At 35.1% G+C, this 27703-nt stretch overlaps 1 protein-coding gene across 1 annotated transcript; it reads right to left on the minus strand.

The window, feature by feature from the left end:
- Positions 1-2261: 2261 nt before the first annotated feature.
- LOC128983603 (maltase 1-like) lies at positions 2262-27086 on the minus strand. The gene is made up of 10 exons (XM_054402957.1): positions 26365-27086; positions 21996-22172; positions 19967-20127; positions 17199-17324; positions 10988-11211; positions 10592-10751; positions 8227-8374; positions 6189-6351; positions 5513-5653; positions 2262-2511 (listed from the first exon to the last, which is right to left on the minus strand). The coding sequence occupies exons 1-10, from the start codon at positions 26780-26782 to the stop codon at positions 2430-2432; spliced, it is 1800 nt and encodes a 599-aa protein (XP_054258932.1). The 5' UTR covers positions 26783-27086; the 3' UTR covers positions 2262-2429.
- Positions 27087-27703: the final 617 nt, after the last annotated feature.

Consider the following 27703-nt stretch of genomic DNA (forward strand, 5'->3'; position numbering starts at 1 on the left):
TTTTTCCATCCTCTTTCGTCCAAGAACTTCTCCAAACATGGGAAAATAGTTTAGGTTTCTATTATTCTATCGGTTGGCTTGAGACACTACTCTACAAATTGCACAAGTAACAACTTGAGATATTTTTGTTTCAAATTTGTTTATATTGCTTTTAAGCAATATGACAATTTAATTCATATTACACTTCCGTAGATGGATTTTTTTTAATGACTGTGGAATCTAGAATTATAGCTATTCAAAACCACAAGAGGTATTTGAAACCCAGACTAACAGACTTGAATTGGCTAATTAATCCATTCATTAGACCCAATAAACAAACAATCCACGAAAAACAAACATTATTTGTGTCAACTGTTTCATTTGTCAAATAACTGGTCTGGAAACACAACAAATAACCAGTCACCGCAATGTAAAATCACAATATTTGCAATAACTTTTGAACCTTAATTTTTACAGCATTGTGGCTTGTACCATTATGTTTGGAATTAAAAAGATCATAACCTACTAAATTTAATCAATGTACGGGGTGACCCAAAAAAACAGGGACAATTTTACAATGTTATTACTCAGCTGATATAAAGCTGGATAGTTCATTGTTGTAGCAAATGAATGTTTATTTGATGCCATTTGGTGTATCGTTACTATGGATCATTAGTGGTTGCCGCAATATCGTGCCTTTGTCATCAAGACTTTTTTCAAGAGTAATTTGTCTTATCATTTCTACTCAACGTCAATTTTGTGTTCACTTCAACTTTGGCCGTAATGGTGCAACCCCAAACCGAATAAACTACTCAAAGATGGGTAAACAATGTCATAAACCTGGCTTTTGTACTCACAATTAAACCTATGCAAATTTAAATTTCAATGCAATGTTTTGCAAACTGTTGACTTTGGACGCTCTACGCAGAACACTCGGGCAAACCATTTCAATGTTTTCCGGCGTTCGAACAGTCCAAGGTATCCCACTAGGTTTGACGTTGAGTGCAGAAGCCGTGTTCTGGAAATTACTTACCCAACTTTGAATAGTTTTTCTGTTTGGGGTTGCACCGTTACGGCCAATGTTGAAGTCGAAGTGAAAACGAAATTGACGTTGAGTAGAAATGAAAGTCAAATTATTCTTCAAAAAGGTCTCTATGACAAAGGCACGATGTTGCGGTAACCATTGATGATCCATAGTAACTATACACTAAATGGCATCAAATAAACATTCATTTGCCGCATCAATGAACTCTCCAGCCTTTATAACAGCAGAGTAATAACATTTTAAAATTGTCCCTGTTTTTTTGGACCACCCTTTAGTAGTAGGTTTTTGTGAAAACTCGATTTTTCTGTTATGTTATGGGTCAAAATTTCTAAAAGTGAAAAAAAACTCTAAAGATACTGTAGATTAGTATAATACTTAATTTCATTAAAATCGGACAACAGGTGCAGTCTGTAGCTCTGTTACAACGGATACACACACATTACTTAGAAAACCACTGTTTTGGATTCAGGGGGACCTAAAACAGATATTTACACCCAAAACTCAAAAATGTTGACAAAACAAAATCAATACAATATATGGGGGAGAAAGTGATGGGAATCTTGCAAAATCCCCTTTTACTTTTCAGTAAGCAAATTTGAAATTAGAAATGTTATTTTTATTTTATTCAAGTTTTATCACAATTAATTGGCTATTGTACCAATTTCAAAACTTGGACCAAAAATTACAGTGGACCGGATCTGGGTCTGACCTTTTACACAGAAAATGTTGATGTTCTATGGCCTACCTACACAATCTTCAAGGTAAGCTAGCTGCTATCCTCCTTTTTCTACAATTCAAAATCCTGGCCTAGAGCCATTCCTCGAACAAAACTTTTACAAAAAAAGTAAGATAGACTACAGAGGATACGTTCAACGGTACAATTAAGTGGCTTTAGCACCAGTTGCTAGGGTCTAAAAAAAATTCTATCCGTCTTCCCCCTTCCGCTCTCCTGTCCCGCCTCCCCATCATGTTCTACAGCACTCATGCTGTAGGAAGACCCTGTGCGCTACAACTGCTGTACAAAAACGATATGTGGCCATTGCCGTTCAGGCTCTTCCTGGCTCACTACAAGTATATTTCCGTCCCACCATGCCAGAGGTAAAAGCGCACGGTTGTCCCATAAGCTTGTATTCTTTGTATCTTATTTCTCTGTGCCTTATAAAACCAAGATTAGCTATTATTTTCCTTTGGTAAAATCTGCTGAATGAGGTGGTAAAGGTTACAAATAAGACAACGATTCAATTGCAACATTTAATTGTTATAGACTACCTACACACAATGAACACCTACGGTTAACTGCAATAGTAAAACAAAAAAAGCACATTAAGTAAAAAAAAGGTTACAAACACTAATAATTACGTACATCAGTTAAAATGATCAAATCTAATATCAATAGGGATTGAGTTTAATCTTTAGCTTTGGGAACAAAGCTGAAAACTGCAACTGCTCGGCCTGGAAGAGACACTTCTTCACTCTGAACCTTGGTCCTAGAAAAAAAACCTTATTAGCACAAGCAGTTTTGTTGGAGGAGTAGTGATGAGTACATAATGTATGATAGTACATAATCAGTCCCGCTTTTATAAACGGGCAGTCTGGGCATATGCCCAGGGGCGTCGGTGGTTGAGGGACGCCTGGCGGGCACCGCACGTCCATCTACCGCCTGCACTAGGAAAAAAGGGGGCGTCGCTCTTGAGTTTGCCCGGGGCTCTATTGACCCTTAACGCGGCCCTGTACATATAACGGTGTCATACATTAGCACAGTTTAGTTGGAGTAGTAGTGACAGATACCCGGTAGTAGTTATCAATCATTCACACCAAATTTCTTTTTCTGAAAATATCAGTTTTGGTTTGTTTCTTGATAATTTATTTATTAACCTATTGCCTATTATGATTAAGTCATCTTTTGAAATGATTAATCTAAAATAAAAATCAGAGGTAATCGAGGGGGGGGGGTTAGTAGGAGGTGAGGTGGTAATTGTAGGGGTCTGAATTACATACATAATTAAATACGGGGTCTTTGAGTAGAAGTTTGAGAACCCCTGCACTAATACATAGGCAGATGGTTTGTTGTTTGTTCCTTCAATTGTTTTATAGTTGTCAACACGCTGCAAATGATCATACTTACCATATTATCTTTATACCCTATAAGAAAATAACTCTAACAATAAACAAATTAATATAGAATGGTGGTTGGATCATACTAATCTGAGCAATTCTAACAATCAAATATTTGTTAGTGATCACACCTGCTGTGGTGTTATGTGTCACTTTTGCAACTCACAAACATCGTTTACGGCGAAGGCTATGGGGACTAACTGAATCGGATTGTGAGATTGGCATCATTGTTTTTCGGCAGATTCTAAGCTTTCTCCTGATGTCTTTTCTATACGCTTTTCATTTTAGTTCTGATCATATTGTAGCAGACAGAAGACGAGCGTATTTGTAAACAACTTAGTTAACCTCACATCGATGACTGATTTTTTACGTTTATCGTTGTTTTTAGTGGAGTCTCGATAATCCGAACTTGGGTAATACAAAAGTCTGCTTAATCCAAAACAAAAAAATCATTTTTTTAAGTTCTTTTATTTAAAAATGTTTAACCAGTATGTGCTGTCACTTATTTGGGAAAGTTGAAACTTCAAGCACCGTAGCAGGAAGACATTAATGCAGTTTATTTTAGATATAAAAAGTGATGACCCAGTATGTGCTGTTACCCATTGGGAAAAGCCGAAATTGTGTGTAACGACAGTTAGCTGTACCTCGTCGAAGTATTCTGTAGTGGCCGGGCGAGATAGATTTGTTATATTTAGTAAATATTTTGCCCTTTTTTAGTAAACATTTTCATTCCGAATTCCAATCCCGCCGAATCACCAATGGATTTTACCAAAGTGATAATGTCGCAACCAGGTCTTAAAGTAATGTGAAAAACAATCCCGGGCTCGTGCCTAGCCAGGGTGTCTACCAGTAAGCTATTTGAAAAATCGGACATTTGGGGGTTTTATCAATCATCATTTGGAGGCAAAAATCAGTGACGTCAAAGTTAGTAAATTTTTGCGAGTTAATTTTATATTTGCTGTTGAGGTAGAAAATATTAAGTATAGTAAGGCAGTTTTATAAGTCACAAAAAACTAGGAATATATAAATTCAGGATTTTAATGTTAACTCGTTTTCAAATGCCTAACAACTAACATATTTTACGAGTCAACAATGGGGGAGATTGAGTCGATTAAAACACAGATTAAAACGTAGACAATTAATCTAACACACAACTACACAGTTACTGTTGGAAGTTGGAAGGATTTTTAGCATTCAACAAATGCAAACTTTTAATGTCTTCTTACTTCTCTCAGAACTAACTGCACTTGCCTTGTACAACACGTAGGTAGAACAACTACAACATTCAAATAAAACCTCTCTACACGCAGAAAACAAAAATTCCACTTACAGGGTTGAGAAAATCCCCGTCCATCTCGCTTTACTGTAATGAAAAATCCCGTTTAATCCCGCATGATATTTTACGATCTGTCCAGGGTGATCGGTATGATGTAACATGTCTAGATATCTCCTAAATCCTTTCAACAACACTGTGGTAGAATATTTTAAGCAATTGTTAGTTTTTATCTGGAAAGCGGTATAAAAAGAAGCTAATCGTAAGAACCGATAGTCTCGTTTTATCCCGCATCCCATTCTAATCCCGCACATGGTCTTAAAAGTCCTGTTTTGGGGATAAAAGGCCCAATGCAATTGTAAATGGCAGAACCGCGCAATAGCCAGCAAAATGGCGACAGTTGGCAGATATTACAACACTGAGACTGAACGTACAGTAAGCATTACGCATTGCGATCCTTTATTTGGAAAGCTTACTCTAGGTGAACTGTTGAGTATGATAATAAATATTATTGATACATGGCAAGTTTTGTCTAAATATTTGGTTTTATCCCAAAAATAAATGAAAATGTCAACATTAATTTAGGTGATAATTTTAGCATATTCCGTGACAATAGGGGACAACGGTGACACATTACTAAAACCTGTGACTTTTCCGGGACTTTGGTGACATCCGTGACAGGTAGACACCTTGCTAGCGTCCTAGAAAAAAAAACGTTTAATCCGAAATATTCGGTAATCCGAATTGGGTCTGGTCCCAACCATTTTGGACTATCAGTACTCTACTGTAAAAATAAAAAGTAGTGATGTATGTGGTGCATTATAAGAAGGTTTAATCCTTTCCACTCTGATTAGTTGACCCCTTGTTGTCCCATACGCTTGCATTTATTGTCATGCAAAAAAACCTGTTTTGGGTTTTGTGTACATATAATGGATAAAGTACTACCTTTACTATGGAGGGTTAGTTTAATATATACACATTGTGAATGGGAAAACTTACTTGAACATTTTAAATGACATAATCTTTTTTAACGTCAATTACAATAAATTTGATTCATTTATCAGTTTAACTATCAAGCTCAGATGATTGTTTGGACTCACTTTTCAGCCATGGGGCTGGCGTCGGAAGTGAGCAGCAATGTCAGCTCGTCAGGTACACTGGGCAGTTGGCGAGCGTCCACTACAGTCTCCTCAGCTCCTGTGTTGAACACTACCAGGTACCCAGGGTTGCCACTCTTTAACCTGTCACATGAATACATGATACAAGTCAAAAATGGTGATGGAAGACATTTCCGATCTAATTTAGAGACTAGGCCTAAGGTACATGAAATTATAGGATGGAACAATACAGCCTCATTTGTGGGAGAGAATGGTGGTTCTTCTTGACTGCAGAAGATGTTTATGATTTTCCACGATTGTGATAGATGATCACTAATCAGTAAGTGCATGTAATCCAAAATTTAGAAACAGTCAGAGAATTCTGGAAATGTAGCTGTACTTTACAGTTGCAGTAGTGGTGGTTTACTTTTTTGGGTATTTTATGTTGTTTGAGTTCATAATCGAAATGGTTTGTAGTTTTAATAAATCCCAAAACTAAATGCCACAAATAAGTTGGCAACAACATTTTTTAATAACTTTTATGATTTTTAACATAACGGTGTTTTACATTATTTTCTGTGTTATACATCCTGGTTTAGGTCAGGTACGGTAATAAAAGCTCTACTATAGAAGGAACAATAAATAATAAATAGAAGCAGGCTATATGTTTGTGCTGTACCTGGTGTAGGACAGGACGGAGGAGCTGTTGAAGACATGCAGGTCCAGGGATCCGTACAGTATAGACGGAGATTCTCTAGCCTTGACTAGCTCCTTATAGGCGCTGTAGAAGCTGTGGTCACTCTTCTGTTGACTCATCACATCTTTGCCACCGGCACCACTCTCTGTACACAAGATACAAATTGGAAATGGCAAAATGCGGTATTTTGAGCCTATTTCATTTTATAAAGGAATCCTGCACATCACCAGGAAAATATCTTTCTAACAGTATGCGTAGATTTTCCTTGCGATGCACATGAGCTGAGAAAGAAGGTTTACAAGAAATATGCTTGCCTATTAATATAATATAGGATGTTTGTTCAAATTGAGAGTGAAGTGTAGAAGTGCTGCTGACTGGGCATTTTGGACTTGGTTATGTCTATATTTGATAGGCAGAAATCTTATCTACATTTGACAGCAGACATCACCTCATAAGTTGTGATGTGTTAAAAAATAAATTTTTGTATTCAAACAACAAATTTTATTCTATATCAAAAAAGTAAATAATTAAAATTTATTTAATCCAAAATAATACAATGATTGTAGGCCTTAACATTAAAAAAATCAAGGTTGCAAATAACATCACAAATATAGACTTTCCAATGCTAACCTGTGTGAAATCAAACAATGCCTCTTCAGTTCAAATCAAGAACACCAAAGTTCATAAAACTGTCTCTAACAGCTTAACAGAGCATTCATTGTATACTGAATGGACTGTAAATTGAATTGACCTTGAAATCCATCAAGTAATCTTTTGATTATATTTGTCTTCTCCTCATTTTACGAATAATAATTTTTCTTTGAAACAATTTCATGTCCGATTCGTTTTAAGGATATCAGAAATATTTATTTGCCATTATTTTGTCTCGTCACACGACTAAGTTTAAAAAATATATATTATAATTACTTGCTTTTTACTTGAAAAATTGTCATCCTTTTTTTTACATGACATGATAAGACATCAACAATTTTTTTTATTCAGGTGTGAAGAGAGCATATAGTAAGAAATGCACCACTCTCTTCTTATTTCAGTTACATTATGACGCCTGTTTTTATATCCAGGTATTGTTTGGGTTGAATTGAAGTAGGCCTATTAGAATTTAAATATATGTTTATATCATTTTGTGCCTTATTTTTTAAAAATGTAATGTGTCTGCAAGTTTGTCCATTTATCAATTCAAAGTGTATATAGCACTAAATGACAAATGGATTTGACATAGAAAGGTTTCAGTCATGACAAATGATCAAAACCTACATTTACCTAGTCCAATTAAATCATTATTTAGTGGGGGTGTACCATTGACTTTTGATACTGAAGTGGACGTCCCATCTTTATGGACCAGTTGTAGCCAATATTTCTTTCAAATAAAATGTAGATGATTGAGTCACAAGTATATGTAAATTCTCTGGTAAAAATTTTAATTCCATTTCCTCTTTATTTTCTGTTACTGTGGTTGTTGATGAGACACAAACAATGCTAGGCAGTTGCAATAGGCTGTCCTTTGAATAATGCTTAGTTAAACTTGGCATATTCAATTGAAATCAGCACATTCTGTCGGTGGTTCAGTTCCAAAACTAGCATGGTATTAGGATGGCAGTATGGTAGTTAGGCCTACCTGTCATTTTGTCCCATGGGATTAGGATGTCAGTATGGTAGTTAGGCCTACCTGTGGTGTTGTCCCATGGGGTTAGGATGTCGGTATGGTAGTTAGGCCTACCTGTGGTGTTGTCCCATGGGATTAGGATGTCAGTATGGTAGTTAGGCCTACCTGTGGTGTTGTCCCATGGGATTAGGATGTCAGTACGGTAGTTACCTGAGATGTTGTCCCATGGGATTAGGATGTCAGTACGGTAGTTACCTGTGGTGTTGTCCCATGGAATTAAGATGTCAGTACGGTAGTTACCTGTGATGTTGTCCCATGGGATTAGGATGTCAGTATGGTAGTTAGGCCTACCTGTGGTGTTGTCCCATGGGATTAGGATGTCAGAACAGTAGTTACCTGTGGTGTTGTCCCATGGAATGTCACTGAGATCACTGATGCCCAGCTCCTGTCCTGCTACAGTGATGGGTATCCCAGGGAGTAGCATGGAGGTGAGCAACATTCCTTGGGACAGAGCACTGCCTTCAGGCTCATCCTTCACTTGGATCTGACAACCAAAAGTTCAAATCAAATCAAATCAAAATCTCCTTTATTCATGAATGTACAAGTACAAAGAATAGAGTCAGTGAGTACTTATTGTCTACTCACAATATTTTAAATTGTAAAATTCCTCAAAGGAGTAAATTGCTTTTTCTACTAGGTATTTTTTTAGTTTAAAGTAAAATTTCCTACTATTACATTAATTTTTTATATCTTTTGGTAAAAAACTTATATATCTAAGGCCTCTATACACTGTGTTTTTTTTATAAAATTCTAAATTATGTCTGTTTTGTATAACATATTGTGCATTTCTGGTATTATATCTATTACTGGTAGGCCTACTTAGTTCTAACTGTATTTTTGGTAAATGGTGCTGCTTAGTATATTTTATTGTCTCGTATATATAAATTCCAAACACTGTTAGGATTTCCAAATTAGAAAAATGATACTTTGCACTTTCAATCCAATTTAAACTTAGCATTAATCTAATAGCTGTCTTTTGTAACAGAAGTATTTGATTAAGGTTTGATTTTGAGGTCCCTCCGTACACACTAATTCCGTATGATATAAATGAATGTACAAAAGCATAATACACCAGTTTTAGAGCCGAAAGATCACAGACATAGGACATCCTTCGAAGAGCATACAAGCCTGATGAAATTTTGCTTACAACATGCTGGACATGAGAGTCCCAACTTAAATTGTTATCAATAATAATTCCTAAAAATTTTAAATCATTTACTTTATTAATTTTAGCATTAGTCTTTAAAATTGTCTCATTATTTTTATTTTTATTTGTACAGAAAGAAATGTAACTACTTTTATTTTCATTTAAAAGTAAATTTTTGCTGTTAAAAAAGTTTTTAATCTTGTTAATAGAGTGAGAATAAGAATTTTGTACAGCCTCGAGAGTTTTACCTGTCACCAAAAGGCTTGTATCGTCTGCATATAGGCAAACTTTGCTATCTGTTCCTGAAATAATACTAGGTAACCCCTTGATATAGCACAAAAACAGAAGCGGTCCTAGGATAGATCCTTGGGGTACTCCGTATTTGATAGATTGTATTGTTGAATTATGAAATTGTATAACATTTTTTGTACTAAGCCCTTTTGTGACAGTATATTGTTTCCTATCATTAAGATATGATTTAAACCAATCTATCTGGCAATTTTTTATTCCTAAGGATTGTAATGTTTTTATTAATTCTGAATGATTTACACTATCAAAAGCGCGAGTAAGATCTAGAAAGATCCCCAAAGTTTTATTTTTTTTATCTATGCTTTCAATTATTGATGTCACAAAATCTACACTAGCGGTTGTCGTTGACCTTCCAGCTCTAAACCCATGCTGATCTTCATCAAATAATTTATTTTTCTCTAAAAAATCTACTAATTGATCGTACACAACTTTTTCAAAAATTTTAGAAAAATTTGATAGTAGGGAAACTGGACGATAATTGAGAGGATTGGTTTCTAACCCTTTTTTAAAAATTGGAATAACTTTTGCTATTTTTAATTTGTTGGGAAATATACCGCAGATTAAAGAAGAATTTACTAGATGTGTTAACGGTTTTGAAATTTCATGTTTGATTGATTTTAACAAAGACATTGGGACCTCATCAAATCCTGAAGAAGTTTTATTTGGCCTACTTGAAATTACTTTAATTATTTCATCTTCAGTCACTAATTAATCTTATTATTTCATCTTCAGTCAAGTTAATTAATACAATAGTCAAGTCTTGTGATTTAGGCTACTACCTTTAGCCCAATTAGCAATGAAGATGAGGACACTACCCAGGAGTGTATTTCAACTCAAATATGGGTGAATTAAGTGAGATGCCTTGTGTATCTTTGTTACTGACTAAGACCAGCTGTTTCATTAGCTAGGAACATTTGATTAAAAAGTATTTGTCAAATCTTGATCAGGGACAACTGGGGCCAGTTTCAAACTAACAAAAAGCTACTAACCTCTCTTTGGGTTGAACCAGCAACCGTTTGATTAATAGTCAAGCTAACGATTATAAATCCTAGGATGTATATCTTGGTAAAGCATTGTAGTGGTAAAAAAACATAGCATTTCAGGTCAAACAACACTGCACACAATTTACATGTTGCTATTTTTTTCTACTTAGAAAATAAGATCCCTTTACAGTATTTTATTTTTTATCCACAAACAAACCCTTGAGGTAGGCCTACACATATTTTTTGTAAATTGATAACGTACCTGCCATGCCGGCCAGGGATTGTTTTGACGAGCAGTGGTGATGATATTGACGAGGTCATCAGCTGAGAATGTTGGGTACTTTTCTAGCACTTGAGGCTTCACCACCAGATGTGCCACTGACTGGTTTGATGCTGTTGTTACACCGTCCACGACCAGGATTCTGTAAATGTTGGAGTCTGATGGTAAAACATGTCCTACAATATCCAGTTATTTTTGTAGCATGATCATTTACAATGAACCAACCCCAAATTTCATTGAAATTAAACCACAATTGCTCAAGTTCACAGACGTTGGACACACACTAAAACCTTCTTCCCTATAGGAGAAATTTGCTTAAAAACACTCATAGTTACAAAGCTATAAAAAACAGAAATATAAATGTGTTGTAAAACTTACCCTGAGTGGTTAGAAACAAAAGCAGTCCAGGTGCGAAGTAATGGAGCAAGTTCTGGAACGTTTTCTGTGTTGATGTGGTCATAAAACTCATAGTCCATGTGAGTGGCAGTACCAAAATCTCTCTTTTGGGTGTCATTGCGAAGGTCTTTGTCTTCTATCAAGTAAGGTGTGCGATCAAAGACGAAACCACTAAATCCAAAATCCAACCAAAACTGCATCACCTCCTGAAACAGTCATAAATAAATAATCAGCCATTACTACCATAAACACTGTTTCTAGAAATGTACATTTGACCTGAAACATACATGTGCCCGTAGGCTGATCAACCTCTCATTAAAATTCACGGATTGTAATGAGATTAAAATAATACCGTACCTATAAATTAATCAAACATTAAACATTGTGCCAATTTTAAATCTACTCAATTCTGATAATAAATGTGATGCTACTCCGTTGTATGTTAGAAACTTGTATTGCGTGAGGATTTATAATTGTTTCAAACGTGGAGTCTCTCTAAGTAAGTAGACAATATTTGTTAGGTAGCCAACCTAATAATGAGTTTGATTATTCTCAAAAAGATCTTCTGATGTGTAGTGTACCCTATATTTTTTCACGGAAACATTGAAGGTATTTTTCAATTTTCAACAATATTGTGACGTAAGCTGTTAGGCCTATATTCAAACAATGAACTCTAAATATATTATAACTTACAGCTTTGGTAGTTGTTCAGTAGACAGTTGTGCTAGTGGTATGAGAAACATATCGTAGCCTCTAATTATCAATGTTTGCCATTCACCATAAACCAATTATGCTCTTGCACAAGTCAATTATAATCCACGTCACAATGACAACAAGAAAGATAAACTTATTAGAATAAAAATAACGGAAAAATAAACAAGTAACACCAAACAAAGCACTGAAACTTGCCCTAACATGATAACTGTTAGTCTCTGTATTGAAAACTAATAATAAGTTTATAATTATGTAGACTAAAGAAGTCTACTATCAGTGTTTATTACATAAATATGCCATTTTGGCACAGTTCCAATAATTGGCCAATAACCAATGTGCACAGTTCAACCGTTTAATCAGCTTGGACTAATCATTGAAGGCCGACCCTAAAGTTTGATGATTAAACCTTCAAATTTTAAGTGATTATAAAGTTTAATATATATTTTCAAGAAGTCCTTATCTCTTATTTAAAAATAATCAAACATTGAATTAAAGTTTTACGTTTTGTCAGTCTAAAACAATTTTAACTTTAGTTAAAATAAAGTACCCCAGCCACAGCAAACCTGTACACTAAGCAAATTTCCATTTTCCTGATTGGATTTTCAATAAAATGTTAAAATTGTCCAATTTATTACATTCTCACACAAAGATACTTAAGCTCTTTTTTATTCAAATGTTCATTAATACCTTGGAGTAAAATAAAAAAAGTTATCAAATTTGATTAAGATACACCCATAAACAAGCAAGCTTTAATTTTAACCGTTAACCATTAGATCTATAACAACCCTTCAATGTACTAAATGATTTGTCTTTTTTAGCTCTGCTAAGTAGTTTTCCATGTAAATAAAAGTAACATTTCTTTATTTACCCTATAAAACCCCATTTCCATAGCCCGATCCTGCAATCTTGATTCAAACTAATGTAGTATTCTTCCATATAACAATTTTGTACCAAATCTCATCAAAATCGGACAACTTTTTTAATTAAGTAGGCCTAATCATACAAATAAACACTTAAGTATGAACAGATAGTGTTTTGGCCTCTTGGGACATTAAAAACTTGCCGATGTGGTAAACAGAGGATTAAGCGTTGAAGACGTTCTGTCAGAAGCCAATGAAACCTTCACCTCTGCTAAAAACTGGTTCCAGAGCAATAAGTTAAAACTGAATGAAGATAAGACTCAAAGAATATTATTGTCTCTTAAAAGAGAAATTCCAGCGAAGAACAATGAACCAGTCAAAATTATAGGCTTCTGGCTGGATAACAGGCTTGATTGGAACTTTCATGTTGCCAAGGTCTGTGTAAAATTATCAAGAGTAATTTCAATTTGTCTTCTTAGGACATTGACAAAGGCGTTGACTATGGATCACCTTCTGGGAATTTATCATGCCTTGTTCCAGTCATTTGAACTATGGTCTTCTGTTGTGGGGACACTCAGCTGCCTGCAGTGATGCTCTTATTCTGCAGAAGAAGGCGTTAAGAGTTATGGCTTCGACTCATGACCTTGAACACTGTAAACCTCTTTTAAAAAAAATTAGAATCTTCACAGTTTATAACCAGTATATTTTTAACTCTCTAAACTACATCAAACAGAGTATCAATCTTTTTAATGATACAGAAATACCATACACCGACATCTGGAAGCTACAAGCTCAAAATCTGGAAGTCCTAAGATGCAGGCTGAGTAAAACACAAAATTCCTTTCCAATTGCAGCCATAAAACTGTTCAGCTGACGGTTCAAAGCCTCACAACTTCAAATTTCAAGAACCACATCAAACATGAACTATTAGAATGGCCAGTATACACCCTGAATGATGCAGAAGAAATCCAACTATTTACGGGAAAAAAAATAGCCGAAAGGCATCTGGCGCAGACAATCCCACAAGCTGGGTCAAAGACAAAGACATCAAGTATCAAGTAAGTAAGATGGGGTTTACGCCGCCTCCAATTGCGTCACCGCTGTATCCATGTCTGTCATCGCTGTATCCACCAGGTAGTACACACCGTTGCCCTCCAACATAGTGACCATCAGTGCAATTCTCTACTTCATTTAGTGATTCGTCACTAGAGGAATTGTTATTATCGTCAACTGATGGTTTATAGTCTTAGTGTTCTATTACACTCCAAGAAAAATCACACAATTCTTCCTCGCTCTCAGACAATATACGCTCGTAGGAACATCTGAGTTTAGGCCCTCTGTCACAAGCTGTTCCAGAATCGAAGTATTGCTGGCACTAACTAACATTAGCCTAGGCCTGTTTCTTGTATTGTACACATAAGGTTGTACATTGCCAGGATTATCTTATCCTGACGACATTGCATACACGATATCACAAAGTTTTACAAGTAATAAACAGCACTAGACTTAGCAATGAACAGGAAACGAATGAATAACCGCAAAAGACTAACTGTAAAACGTAAACAAAACGTTTGGAGTATTCTGTCAAAGCAATGCTCCTAGCGGTGATAAAAACAACTAAATTTTGATACGAGAACCCCAGGGTCTCAATCCGTATATAATTCATTACTTCAGAGCGGTACGGGATCTATGGGTCTCTCAGTTTCTACGGTTTCTATGGTTAGCCGACTAAAAAGATTTAGCAATAATAGAGCTTTATAAGAGACGTAGGAATTGGCTAACTCAGGAACTCGCTAACTCGGTCTCGTGTTGGAACTGGCTAACTCTGGAACTGGCTAACCGTCTCAGTCAGGAATTGGCTAACTCCGGAACCCGCTAACTCGATTTTGTCTCGCGGCGGAATTCGCTAACTCTGGAAGTCGCTAACCCGGCCGCGCCCACGCACGGAGCGTTGCCAACCTTGTACGACGAAATAATCGTATACTGCCGTATTTCAAAATGTCAGTGTCAATGAAGATACAGTAAATGTTATTGTTATTTGTTATCGATTCTACTTTTAACAGACAACTAGCCCAAAGTAATTCAAAGACAATAAAAGAATCATGAAAAGGTGTTTTTTTATTTAACTGTAATGGCCAATTAAATGTTTATGATTTCGTCTTAAATGTAAATGCCATCAGTATAAAAGAAAATAATTGAATATGAAAACTATTGAAAATTCAGTTTAATAGGTACTAAATAGTTAAACCTCTACGAAATTAAGCTAAAATACACACAAGTTCTCAAACACAGAAAACAAATTTAATCGTAATGTCGTAATAAACCAAAACTATTAATTAATACAGTCATCAACCATCGTAACTTTCATAACTAATTCATCGTCGTTTAATCGTCTAACGTGTACAAATATGACATAGACTAAGTTTCATATCAATTTATAGAATGGCTGTAGAGGCCTAAATCTATTTTAATAGTTTAAACCAAAGCATAGTAGGCCTACTAGTAAATAGTTGCCTAATTCTAAAATGTGTTGAATTTTTTAGTAATATTGTTACATGTTTTAAAACAGTTTGTAAATTGTACACCTAAGCATCACTAGTAAATAATAGGAGAGGATATAATATTCATATAATAAAACGTGACAGGTTTATTTTAATTCACGATTCTTAATCAACGGCTTGGCGGAATTTCCTGATTTGAGTGTTGGGTTTCCTTTATATTGCTTTTACAATCGAAATAAACTATACCAAGCCGTTGCTCAATTCCCCGTTCCCCGGTACTGAGCTACTCAATAGACAATAGCTTTGTTTTTGGATAAGATCAGGTAATTTTAGCTATGGCCACCATTCATATAAATGATAACAAACAAGAACGACTGGGTTCATTTAGAACCATAAAAACTCCAGACTTTTAAAAAGAAGGCCTACTGAAAGACGTAAAATTAATATTAATAAAAAAAAAATTAAGAGGATGACCCGAGTTCTAACTAATAGCCTATGATAACAGAAATTTACAAGTTGTATTTATGCATAGACAAATTTGTAATGCAATCCATGAATACATTAGGCTTCCCACTGTATAATGTATTGATCAATATTTATTAAAATTCAATAGCTCTATTTAAAAAAAAAAATACATTACCACTACAATGTATTTCTATAATGACGTTTAACGTGCAAATTTTATCATGAATAATTATGGTTCAATTTTACGATTCAAGGTTACAAGTCCAGTATATAAAATACGAACTTAAACATTTTATTTGCAGAAGTTCACATAATGGTTTTTATTTGAATAAAAGAAACAAATGGTGGACTACGAAAATAGATATTTCATAACATGTAAAAGATCCAAATTAAATGTACAGTATTATCTTTTTGCATCCCAATAAGCTACTATTTAAGTAAGAAAACCACATACCCCCTTATATTAGTACATTTCTCATCCTTATGGATCAGCTGAAGACAGTTTTATTGTTAGATCTGTCCGGTGCACTGTCATTAGAGGTCGTGTTTTGTTTACAATTGTTTCTTGTTTTCAGTCATTTAAAACCTCGTTTAACCAAAGAAAACGTTCTAATCATAACTAATAACACGTCCCCTAGTTGTATAACCAAACAGTAAAGAACAAATCATAAAGTCAACAATAAAATAAAAGAAACACAATTACATCGACACTGGCGATCAGTGTCACCGGACATGAACTAGACACGAACAACGAGCTTCAAAGTTTACAATGGGATGCAAAGTTTACTTGTGTTGGTTAGTCTGTGATAAGACTATAATGCATTTTCTACCCTAATAATCATAAGAATAATATTAAACATACTTCTGAATATATATTTATTTAGTCGACTACGTTGATCTTAATCCTAATTATTCGTAGCATTTGATAGATTACGGAAATCTTCCAGCGTGAATGGTAAAAAAGTGTGTGTTTTTTAAAGATGTCGCCAGTTTTACGACATTATGGTGCCGATATAGGTACTACACTTTTGGCATCACTGGCTAAAAGTCTTCGTGCTTGGCTCCCATTGGACGGCCCGCGAGGCTTCTGATTGGGAGTTAGCGAGTTCCGCCGAGGGACCGAGTTAGCGACTTCCGTACGAGGACGGAATTCGCTAACCCGGCTCTAGAGCCGGGTTAGCGGGTTCCGGAGTTAGCCAATTCCGAAACCGAACAAGTTAGTGAGTTCCTCTCATCGACCAAATTTGAAGATAGGGCGTTTAACATGGGGTTAGCGAGTTCCAGAGTTAAAGGGTTAGCGAGTTCCAGTCCGCCAATTCCGCGGACCCCTTTATAAAATACATATAGACCTATGTTTAATTTCTTTATGTTAATTCTACATCAAACTATCGAAAACGGAATTTATGGCTGAATGTCATATTGCGCTACCGCATCAGATTACAGTTACGATACGAGACCTTGGGATCTCGTAACACAGTGAACGTGTTAATCAATTCTATCAGGAACTAATAACAGTTTGGAAAGTACTGCTAGATTTATTTTAAAGAACACAATTTTTATTTATTGAACTATATAATTGAGGAAATACTCAAATGGCACTTAAGTAAATTCAATTTTACTTTAAATCAGGTAGCCCAAGCTTCATATACTCACATTAAAGAATTTGATGACATCAGGGTTGTGAAAGTTGAAATCGGGTTCATTCTTATCGAACTGATGAAGATAAAATTCTCCTCTCTTTTCATTCCATTCCCATGCTGACCCACCACTTTTACTAAGCTGAAAATTAAGAAGGAAACAATTTAAATTTTGTCGGATAGTTTTAAGTTGTTTTAAGTTTTAACCCATTAGGCTGAAAAAAAAAAACGATCATGGCAACATTGACAGTCGTCTTACAGGGATTATATCAACTCTTATGACCTTTTTTACAATCCTGGCCACATCTGAGATCATCTTGCAATCACCGCAAAATTCATGGTGATTTCCCCTGATCGTGGAAACAGCCGTGAAGGCGTGAACATTACCTGCGATCTTGGCCAGAATTGCAGTAACATTGTTGTGTCACACGATTACAGAAAAATCCCTAGTGATTTTTTGCAATTACCACAACACGTGTAAACACAAGTGTGTTATTTATTTCTTGCGATCGTGGCAACATCCACGATTTTGTTCAGCGATTATCTCAACAGCCATGACTATTTTTTGCCATTGCAGCAATGTCTGTTATATGAGATCGCATTCGATTTTCCTGTGATTTACAACTACGCAAAATGAGTAAAATCGGTGATTCCGGGCAGATTTTTTCGGCTAATGTTCAAACATTTAAATTTCCCGGTTCTTAACAAAAGCCACATATTTTTTCTGGTCATCCAAATTCATCTACAATTCCCGGTTTCCCCAGTTTCCAGGTCGGCTGGACACCCAAATGCCATTATTTTTCTGGTTGATAGAAAACGGTTGATAAACCACTTGCTTAAAGACATCCTTAAGCATAGTTCTGCCAAACCCAATTCATCTATTTTAAATACATAGGAGGCCCTAAGTATAATTACCAGGCATGTATTTGCTATATTAGTGTTTTTATGTTTTAACAACTTAGGCCTGGATTAAACAAGAAATAAAAACAATTGTTTAATCCAAATATAAAATGTAATATGAATAGGCCCTAATGTTAAAAAACTGATTTAATAATAGGTTTTGGTCTTCTCTAATAATGGGTTCTTAACAGTTGTCAAAACTGGGACACACTTCTGTCTCAGAGGAAGTGGCAATTGAATTTTGTAATTGGAATCGTAGTTCAAACAAAATGGATATGGGAACCTCAAAGTTATTGCTTTTTTATCTGGGACAATTAGGTAAGGTAAATGATTCACCAGTAGCCTTTTCAGACACAGAGACATTTATCAAAAAATTGGTGACCAAAATTAGTACTTAAAATGTGAAAGCTATGAAATTAAAAAATACTATAAATGGCAAAATGTCTTTCACAGTGTAGATCTTTGTTGTTGAAATTAAAGATAACGATAAGACAAAAATGTATCAATAACCATTAAATAAAAAAAACTATGTTCAGAAAATGAACAAGCTAAACCAGTATATTATAGAGATAAGAGTAATTAACAGTTTGAGATAAGCAGTCATAACTGTATACATTGATGACTGACTTTTCACTCTGATAACCTAACAGATTATATATTACAGGAATTTTAATTTGTTTTTAAATTACTACTACTGAAGCACAAGAAAGTTGAGTAAAACTAAGGGTACAACAAATTGTATGGAAATGTAACATAAACTTAGAACTTATTAGTGAAATAGACTTTTTAGTTAATTCTTTGGCCAGAAAACTGATTTTTTAACAAGTTTTAGACTTTCTTTTAAAATGATTTTTATTTACAATTATTATAAAACATCTTTTTGGAAAATGAGGTTATGTAACATAATTTTGGAGCCATCTATTGACCACGGTTGATCCGCTGCCTGGTTGATCTGCCGCCGGTTAATCGGGGTTCTACTGTAATTGCAAATTGTCTCCCAATCTTTCTGAGGAGAAAGATTAATTTAAGACGATATAATAATGAATAAGGAAGTATAGTTGTTTTTGTAAGTCACTAAAAGAGCCAAATGGGTACACCTGTACCGTACGTAATCAGGTAGGCCTAGAGCAATATCAGTATGCCAATGGGTTAACTTAATCCTTTTAGAGGAAAAAGTAATATTCTATGATCATAATTAATAAAATGTTAAGATTTATCCAACTTTTTAATGATGTACCCGATGACAATAGCCTCAGAAACATAATAAACACCATATTTGATAGCTTTAAAAAATGTATATATCGTCCTCAAAGAGTTTTATCAAATTTGATATGGGTAATTAGGTTGATCAAATTACCAATTAAAAAATAATCAGCAATCTGAGATCATTGGTGTTATAGCTTGGATTACAGCCTGGATGAGCAAATTAGGAAATAATATCAGTTAAAATTCAAAACGGTATCACTAGGCATAAACTGTTTAGTTATTTACTAAGGATAGGCACATTTATGGTATTAGTGATGGGCTTACTGGTAAACCCACCTTCCCAAAGGACTATTTCATTGATCTTCAACAGTTTTATTTCTTCAGAGGTCAAAGTTAGTGTCAAAGTTTTTGGTACCGGTAGGCCTAGTCATTGTTATAAGTTGCACCTCGTTGGTGTTTTCTACGTACGACAAAATCATGAACATCTCTTGCGATCACCAAGATGTCACACTCACGATCACAGAAAAATCGATCATGCAATATTTGCAGGTCCTTCCTACATCGCGAAAATACTGCAAAACATTAGAGCTTGGCTCAAGTCAACCAAACAGACAGGCTGCCTTGAGGCCGCTTGCGTACACCTCTACTCTTTAACACGAAGCCCTAATTGTTACTTACCCAATTGTTTGGAGGAATGGGTTTTTGATCGTTATCCTGTCCTTTGGCTGGAGCCCAAACGTAGAATGATGAGTACTGTGTATCTCTTGATGCAGATTTATTGAAGAAAGGATTGTTCAGAGATGAGTGGTTTGGTACTAGAGTAAGCAATAGCTTCAGACCTACAAAACAAAACAAGTGTAGAACTTTATCTGATAAAGGGCTGGTTTGGGGAATGATGGACAGGAATGGCCACAGTGGCTAAATTTGAATGATGGCAGTAAACACAAACGTTATGCCATAGGAAATAGGTGGGTAAAAAAAACACTTTTATAATTTTGCTAAATTTGTAGGGTGCTAGAAAGCCCTGCGATAAGGCCATAGCTAGGCCTGTTGTAAGAAGGGGCAGACTCAAAGTCCGGGCACATCAACCGAAGCTTAGGCCTATTTATTGCGCATACGGCCATTTAGGTAGTTCATGGGTAGGTACATAAGGCAACAAAATAGATTTTGCCTGATGCTTGCGAAACCCATAGAAAATAAATATGAATTTCTGGATCTAAATGATTTAGAAATCACACTGTGTCTAATATTGTAGGTTTATTCTACACTACTTGACTTCATACCTTTTACCTTATTTTAATTTGTCAGTAAGACCCCTGCTTAGCTTACTATAGTCAATGAATAGTAATTTATTCAGCCTTTCAACAATAGTTACCTACAATATTTTAATTTACATCGTAATTATTGTAGAAAAAGGAGGAAAGTGGATTGCTAAAATACAAAAACTTGAACTCACAAATAAGAATACATTGCTGAGAAAACCAGAAACTAAAATTTGCATATAAATTATAAATAGACAAAACTTGATCTAGGCCTACTTATGAATCTTATTTGATGTATTTCCCAGTGACAAGAACTAGAATATTTGATTATTGAACGTTTGTTACCTTATAGCCTTTGTTCTTGTAGAAAGATGTTAAATCCTCCAATATATTTCGCCACAGTGTGTGGCATCATCAGGGAGACGAGAAGATCTATTTACACATTTTATATACACACAGTTTATATACACATCACCAGACCGTACGCTTAAGTCGCGGCGGCTTCGCGAGCGCGAGCGCGGGCGCGGACGCGCGACGAACACCTGTTGTAGGGGATCACACTAGTACCGTCACCGTCTTTGTTCACTGACCTACTCAAAGTTAGTAGGCGTAGACGCGAGCCCGCGCTCGCGAAGCCGCCGCGACGTAAGCGTACGGTCTGGTGATGTGTATATAAACTGTGTGTATATAAAATGTGTAAATAGATCTTCTCGTCTCCCTGATGATGCCACACACTGTGGCGAAATATATTGGAGGATTTAACATCTTTCTACAAGAACAAAGGCTATAAGGTAACAAACGTTCAATAATCAAATATACTTATGAATGTAACAATAAATTAATCATTAACAAATCTAAAATACCTAAACATCGTTAAATGTTACAGGATGTAAATGTCCAAATCCAACATAACAATTTTAAGCCCTTCAAAATATTTATGAAAACTTAATAAACTTAGCTAGCCTGTAGCCTGCCTATGTATGGTGAATCTAAAAGATAAAAAATACAGTAGTTTTATGTCTAGGCCTATAGGCTATTTAAATCACATATATTGATGGCTTATCCTAACAACATAAAACCTAGGGAGACAATTTTATCACATTCAAAATTATCATCAAGCTGTGAATAGGTTAAGAGAAACATGGCTAATTTTCTTTTAGAAACATTAAACAGGAAGGACTAATGTTGTAGATGAGCCTTATTAAACAAGTTTGTACCTAACCTAATACAAAATGACTATATTTGGGTTTTATGCAACCTACATGACAAGTCTTTAAGCTACGCTTAGTTGACAGGCTCCTAGACCCAATCTCTTAGTGGTCTCTGAAATTTTAAACTAGGAAAAAGGCAGGGTTTTTTATGTTTTTTATGGGGGGGCCTTATAACTTTCTCTGTACTATAAATCCCATATTGAGTATTTTTTTTTTTTTTAGTATGGACCTTACCCTTGTCTTTGGCCGCAGTGATGAGAGATTTCAGATCAGCAAGAGTACCATAAGAGGGCGCAACATTCTTGAATTCATCATTTCCATCTGAACTTTCATCAGAGACTTTAAGAATATTGGAGATTACTATGGTTTTGACTCCAAGGCTGCTAAGGTACTCAAGCTTTGAAGTAAATGCTGAAAAATAATAATCAGGATCTATTAGAAACTAACTGCATAATAATTTATAAATAAAAATACTTTTAGCGAATTTCCCATATAGGGTAGGCCTATAAGCTATTACCCAGAGAGCACAGAATAGAAATAGAGAGGGCATCGGGCGAGTGAAGTGAAACCACCTGAAAATCGGCGTTGCTCGTATGAGTAGTGGGGAGAGCAATGAGTCATCCTAGTTCCGCGCATCTCTGCGAGTTCATAGACATGAACATTCATAGACTGATGCATGTAACTGGAGTCAGGAAAGGTACAAATAACATTTTTATAATATTATTAACAAGTGTTGGAAACCAAGCATGTAGTTTATTTTCCAAATTATTTATGTGAACGTGTTTATGTTGTAAAATACGGTACTTGTAAAATATCCAATTTACCGTGGTTAATGGGTTTTCTTAATGTGTAATTGTTTCATTGGCATCTTAACACGATTTTTAATAGATATAGATTGAGTACTGTTATATTATTGTAGTTTTGTTTATTTTATGAACTAATATACAGGGTGGCTGAAAAGTAACTTGCACCCCCTTAACTTTTTAACCATTTGAGATATTTGAAATCGGTTTGTGGCAACCTTCTTAGATATTAGGGGCTACAATAATCATGGTCAATTTTGAAAATTATCCCCTTAGGGGTAGCGGATGTAGGGGGTAGCTCAAAATTTTCAAATGACAAGTATAGTCGAGTTTGGTATCATTTTACAGGTCTTGACGAAACATTAACATTGACATAAAGAAAAACCAAAATCGGCTCACTAATAACAAAATGGCGCCCTAAAACATTTCCAATCCAAATAACCATGAGGGTGAGAAAAAAATCAACGTGCACCCTCTTTAACTTTTTTAATATTTGAGAGATTTGAAATCGGTTTGTGGCAACCTTCTTAGATATTAGGGGATACAATAGTTATGGTCAATTTTGAAAATTTTGCCCTTAGGGGTAGCGTGGGTAGGGGGTAGCTCAAAATTTTCAAATAGCAAGTATAGTCGAGTTTGGTATCATTTTACAGGTCTTGACGAAACATAACAAATAACATAAAGAAAATATAAATCGGACCATTAATAACAAAACGGCAGCTAAAAATGATTGAGACAATGGTTATTTAAAGTAATTTTGAACTAGGTACCATTTTGTTATTAATGGTCCGGTATATATTTTCTTTATGTTAATTGTTATGTTTCGTCAAGACCTGTAAAATTATACCAAACTCGACTATACTTGCTATTTGAAAATTTTGAGCTACCCCCTACCCCGCGCTACGGTACCCCTAAGGCCAAAATTTTCAAAACTGGCCATAATTATTGAAGCCCTTCATATCCAAACACGTTGCCGCAAACTGATTTCAAATATCTCAAATAGGTAGTTAAAAAGTTAAAGAGGGTGCAAGTTAATTTTTTTGTCACTCTCATGGTTATTTGGATTTGAAACGTTTTAGAGCGCCATTTTGTTATTAGTGAGCCGATTTTGGTTTTCTTTATGTCAATGTTAATGTTTCGTCAAGACCTGTAAAATGATACCAAACTCGACTATACTTGTCATTCGAAAATTTTGAGCTACCCCCTACATCCGCTACCCCTAAGGGGATAATTTTCAAAATTGACCACGATTATTGTAGGTAGCCCCTAATATCTAAGAAGGTTGCCGCAAGCCGATTTCAAATATCTCAAATGGTTGAAAAGTTAAGGGGGTGCAAGTTACTTTTCAGCCACCCTGTATACTATATGGGACCAAGCTTTAGAGAAATTGCGATAGGGTATCATAGAAAGTTCATGATTGGTTATATTTTAAAACAGAAGAACTAAGCTCATATAGTTATGCAACAATGATGATTTATTGTCGGGACCACATAAGTTTGCAGTTGGTGGCAGCCAATCACAAGACAAGGCTAGCGCGACGTTGCCACATCACCCATTGACAACACTAATTAAAATATAAAAGCAATATTTTCAAATCAGCTGGTATTATTAGATTTGGCAACACCGCACCGTTCTCATTGGTTCATTCAAAACCATATGGTAAATAGGCTCCTCCCTCAACTGCAAACTTATGTGGTCCCGACAATAGTCAACTTTCTGGTTTGGATTTTGTGGTTGATAGTCATTAAGTACCGGTACCCGAAACAATAGTAACACGGATGAAATAGCTATTTTATGAAATAAATATACCTATTATTTATATCAAAATCGTATAATAAATTAGAGTGCAAATCCTGTGTTTTTGTAATGTGTAATTCATTTATTGCTATTTACACTTGATTTGTAGTTGTTTGAGCAAAGTAAAACAAACACAAAAGGATATTTTTGTTTTTAAGTTAGCCTACATGAAAGTCAATTTAGGCACCATCTAACAAAGGTTTACCATTTTTGGACAGTAAAAACAGCATTTTGTTGGCAAATGTTTTATGTTCAAAGTATTATCTTTGACTATCAGTTAAAACATGTAATTTACCGTGCAAAATTATGTATTATTGTTATGTGTGGGCCTAATTGGTTTATTGCCATTTATACCGTACATGATTTGTAGTTGTTTGAGCAAAGTTAAGCTTACCCAACATAATAAATTTGTTTTAATATCCATATTAACAGTTTGTAAACAGGCTTCAATGTATTGTTCAATATAGGACCGATTTAGTCATAATTTAGTTACTGATTACACAAAATAATAATTAGCCTAAATTAATGTGAATAGGTAGCAATTGTATGTACCGTATACAAATGTTACTGTGCTTATATTTTATATAGGCCTATGTATAAATTAGAATGAATTTTGAATGCATCAATCACTGTGTGCGTAGTAGGGTAGTAGTGTGAGAGTGTAGTCGCAAGGCAGCGCCCAAATTTTGCTTCCTCTTCTACCTGATTTATTTCCAAAACTAACTTATTCATTATTAATTTTTCCAAAAAATATATGTTATGATTCAACTCAAGCTCTCAAACTTTGCTGCTGACAAAACTTTCCTGACCAAAAAATTAAAAATATTCTAGATCACTTTTTCATGTTCTAATTCATAATTTAATAATTTTTTTGGTTTTAGCGGCTGTTAAAATTACAATAAAATTATTTTTTATATTCCAACCTTACTGTCAGTGAGAAGCACTAATTTTTAGCTAGGTGCCAAATTTGGTAATCTAATGGAACACACTTGAACATGTCGAAATAGACTAAACATGTTGTGTAATTTAATTTTATTAAATAAAAGAGAAAGAAAAAGGGTAGGCCTACTCATGTTATTTTATATATTATTTATTAAAATATAAGCTATATCTTATTATATATATCCGTTAGCACAATAACTCGAGCAAAAGTGATCCGATTTCGATGAAATTTAGGACAAACGTGTAAACCTGCGTTACTTCGAACGAGTTTGCGAACTAGCATGATCGGACCATGGGAACGGGGTTTTATTATGGGGTAAAAATTGGGTTTCATCGTTTTTGACCCTCAATACATAATATTTCCAAAATTTTCTCTAGACCATTTTGAAGAGCCAAAAAAAAAAAACAAATAATTTAGTACCATTGAAGTGTTTTTGTATGGTTAGGCCTAAGTTATTGGTTACGGAGAAAATTGTAGGCCTAAATTAAAAATTCCCATGTTATTCTTATGGAGAATAGTAAACAGAGATTCTTAAAGTTCCTCATACAATATTAAAATAACATTCAAAAAATCTTAGTTAAAAAAATTCAGTTTTTGTGACAAAATAAAAATTTTTGCACCATTGTTTTCAGATAATTAATCTAGTTTCTAATGATATAAATTACTATTACTATAGTACTCTTTGTCACCCTCATCGCAATACAGTAGAACCCCGGTTAACCGAAATAAACTTAGAAGGGGGAGAGCCGTTTCAGATAAACAATTTTGCGGTTAACCCATCATGCTAAGTTAAACAATGTATATCATCAGTGTGTAGGAAAAACGAATTTAAGAGAATGTCTGCCGGTATATAAATTCAGTGTTTATTTCAGCTGCAAAAATGTTACAATGGGATAGAAAATACTTTTAACCAGACAACTGAAGTTATTAACTTAGAGCATTTTACAGCCGTAAATTATTTTATAGCACCATTTTGGTTAACCCGTGTTTCGGTTAACCCGAATTCGGTTAACAGGGGTTCTAACTTTCTGTAATTAAGTACCTGGGCTAAGGAACTTACACTTAAGGTCTCCTTGTGTCTTGGTGGGTTCTTTAGCAAATGTTGATGGGTTTGCTTTGTACAAGGGACTTTGTTCCCACCACTCTCTAGGAGTTGGAGGAGCACATTTTGGAGCAAGGACGATAATTGCTATTGCTCCAGCCAGCATCGCAATCCATAAAAGCCAAAACAAAATGAAAAGAAACCATCTTGTTCTAACCCAGAAAGGATCACTAGCAAACTTCATTAGTTCCTCTTTTCCCATTCCTGCAAATGCTGATTTCAAGTTGTCAATGTTGATGTTCGCATCTCCATTTTGCGATGTTGGTGTCATATATTTAACTTCAATTCCTTTTGAATTGTGTCCATTCTTTTCATCCATTAATTTCTCTCCAGCCCCATCATCCGGGGAAGTAGTTATATTAGATACGTTTTCCATTTTGGTGAAAAAGCGACACCTAGATGTCTGTCAAAATACTAAACTTGTAGCCTACTCAGCTTTTGGGGCCAAGGACTTTGACTTGCCTACCTCACCAAAAATCGTAAGAATGTACGTCTGTTGCAAAACGCCCCACTCTTAAAAAAAGAAATCAGAGAGATAAGACACACTAAAACCAAATTAACAATTCAAAAGGATATAAAGGTTCTCTAAGGATTGTCCTCACCAAAAAATCAATAAGGAATAAATGAGAAATCTAATAATCAAGACCGTTTTAAGCAACACTTCGACTTCACAGTTCACGATACACTGCACAGTGCACACGCTACGCTCACACGCACACTCACACTGTCACAGTCACAGTCACTGTAGTGTAGTCGTCGTCGTCCGTCTCCGTCGCCCCCGCCCATCGGTCGTCTCTGGACTGGACTGGAGACTGGACTGAGGAGAGAAAGGAATAAAGGAGGATATTTACTCAGGGGAGATATAGATGAGGTTACGATGACAGCTGTGGGCTTCTCATTAGCAGAGGGAACACCATTACCGTAACAATACGGTTTTCAGCCATCAGCCTCGGTGGTCTAGTGGTTAGCGTGCCGGGCTGATATGCTGAGAGTCCCGGGTTCGAATCCCGCTGGTGGAATTAACTTATTGACTAAGATTTTTTCATTATCAGCAAGTTTGGTTGGTTTGGTTCGGTTATGACAGTTTAATTTTATTATTAAGTCATTATAAAATTTTAATTGAGCAATTTTTAGTTTTATTTAATGAACAGAATTATTTGTTCTATTAATAAACTTTTTTTATATTATTTCATTATCAGCAAGTTTGTTAGTTCGGTTAGGTTATGATAGTAATTTTATAATAAAAAAATTATAAATTGAATTTGAGGCATTTATAATTTTATTTTATGAACAGAAC

The sequence above is a fragment of the Macrosteles quadrilineatus genome, unplaced genomic scaffold (genome assembly GCF_028750875.1).
Source record: "Macrosteles quadrilineatus isolate MER2022 unplaced genomic scaffold, UCM_ALF_1.0 Scaffold_1__1_contigs__length_201487025, whole genome shotgun sequence".
Classification (NCBI taxonomy): Eukaryota; Metazoa; Arthropoda; class Insecta; order Hemiptera; family Cicadellidae; genus Macrosteles; species Macrosteles quadrilineatus.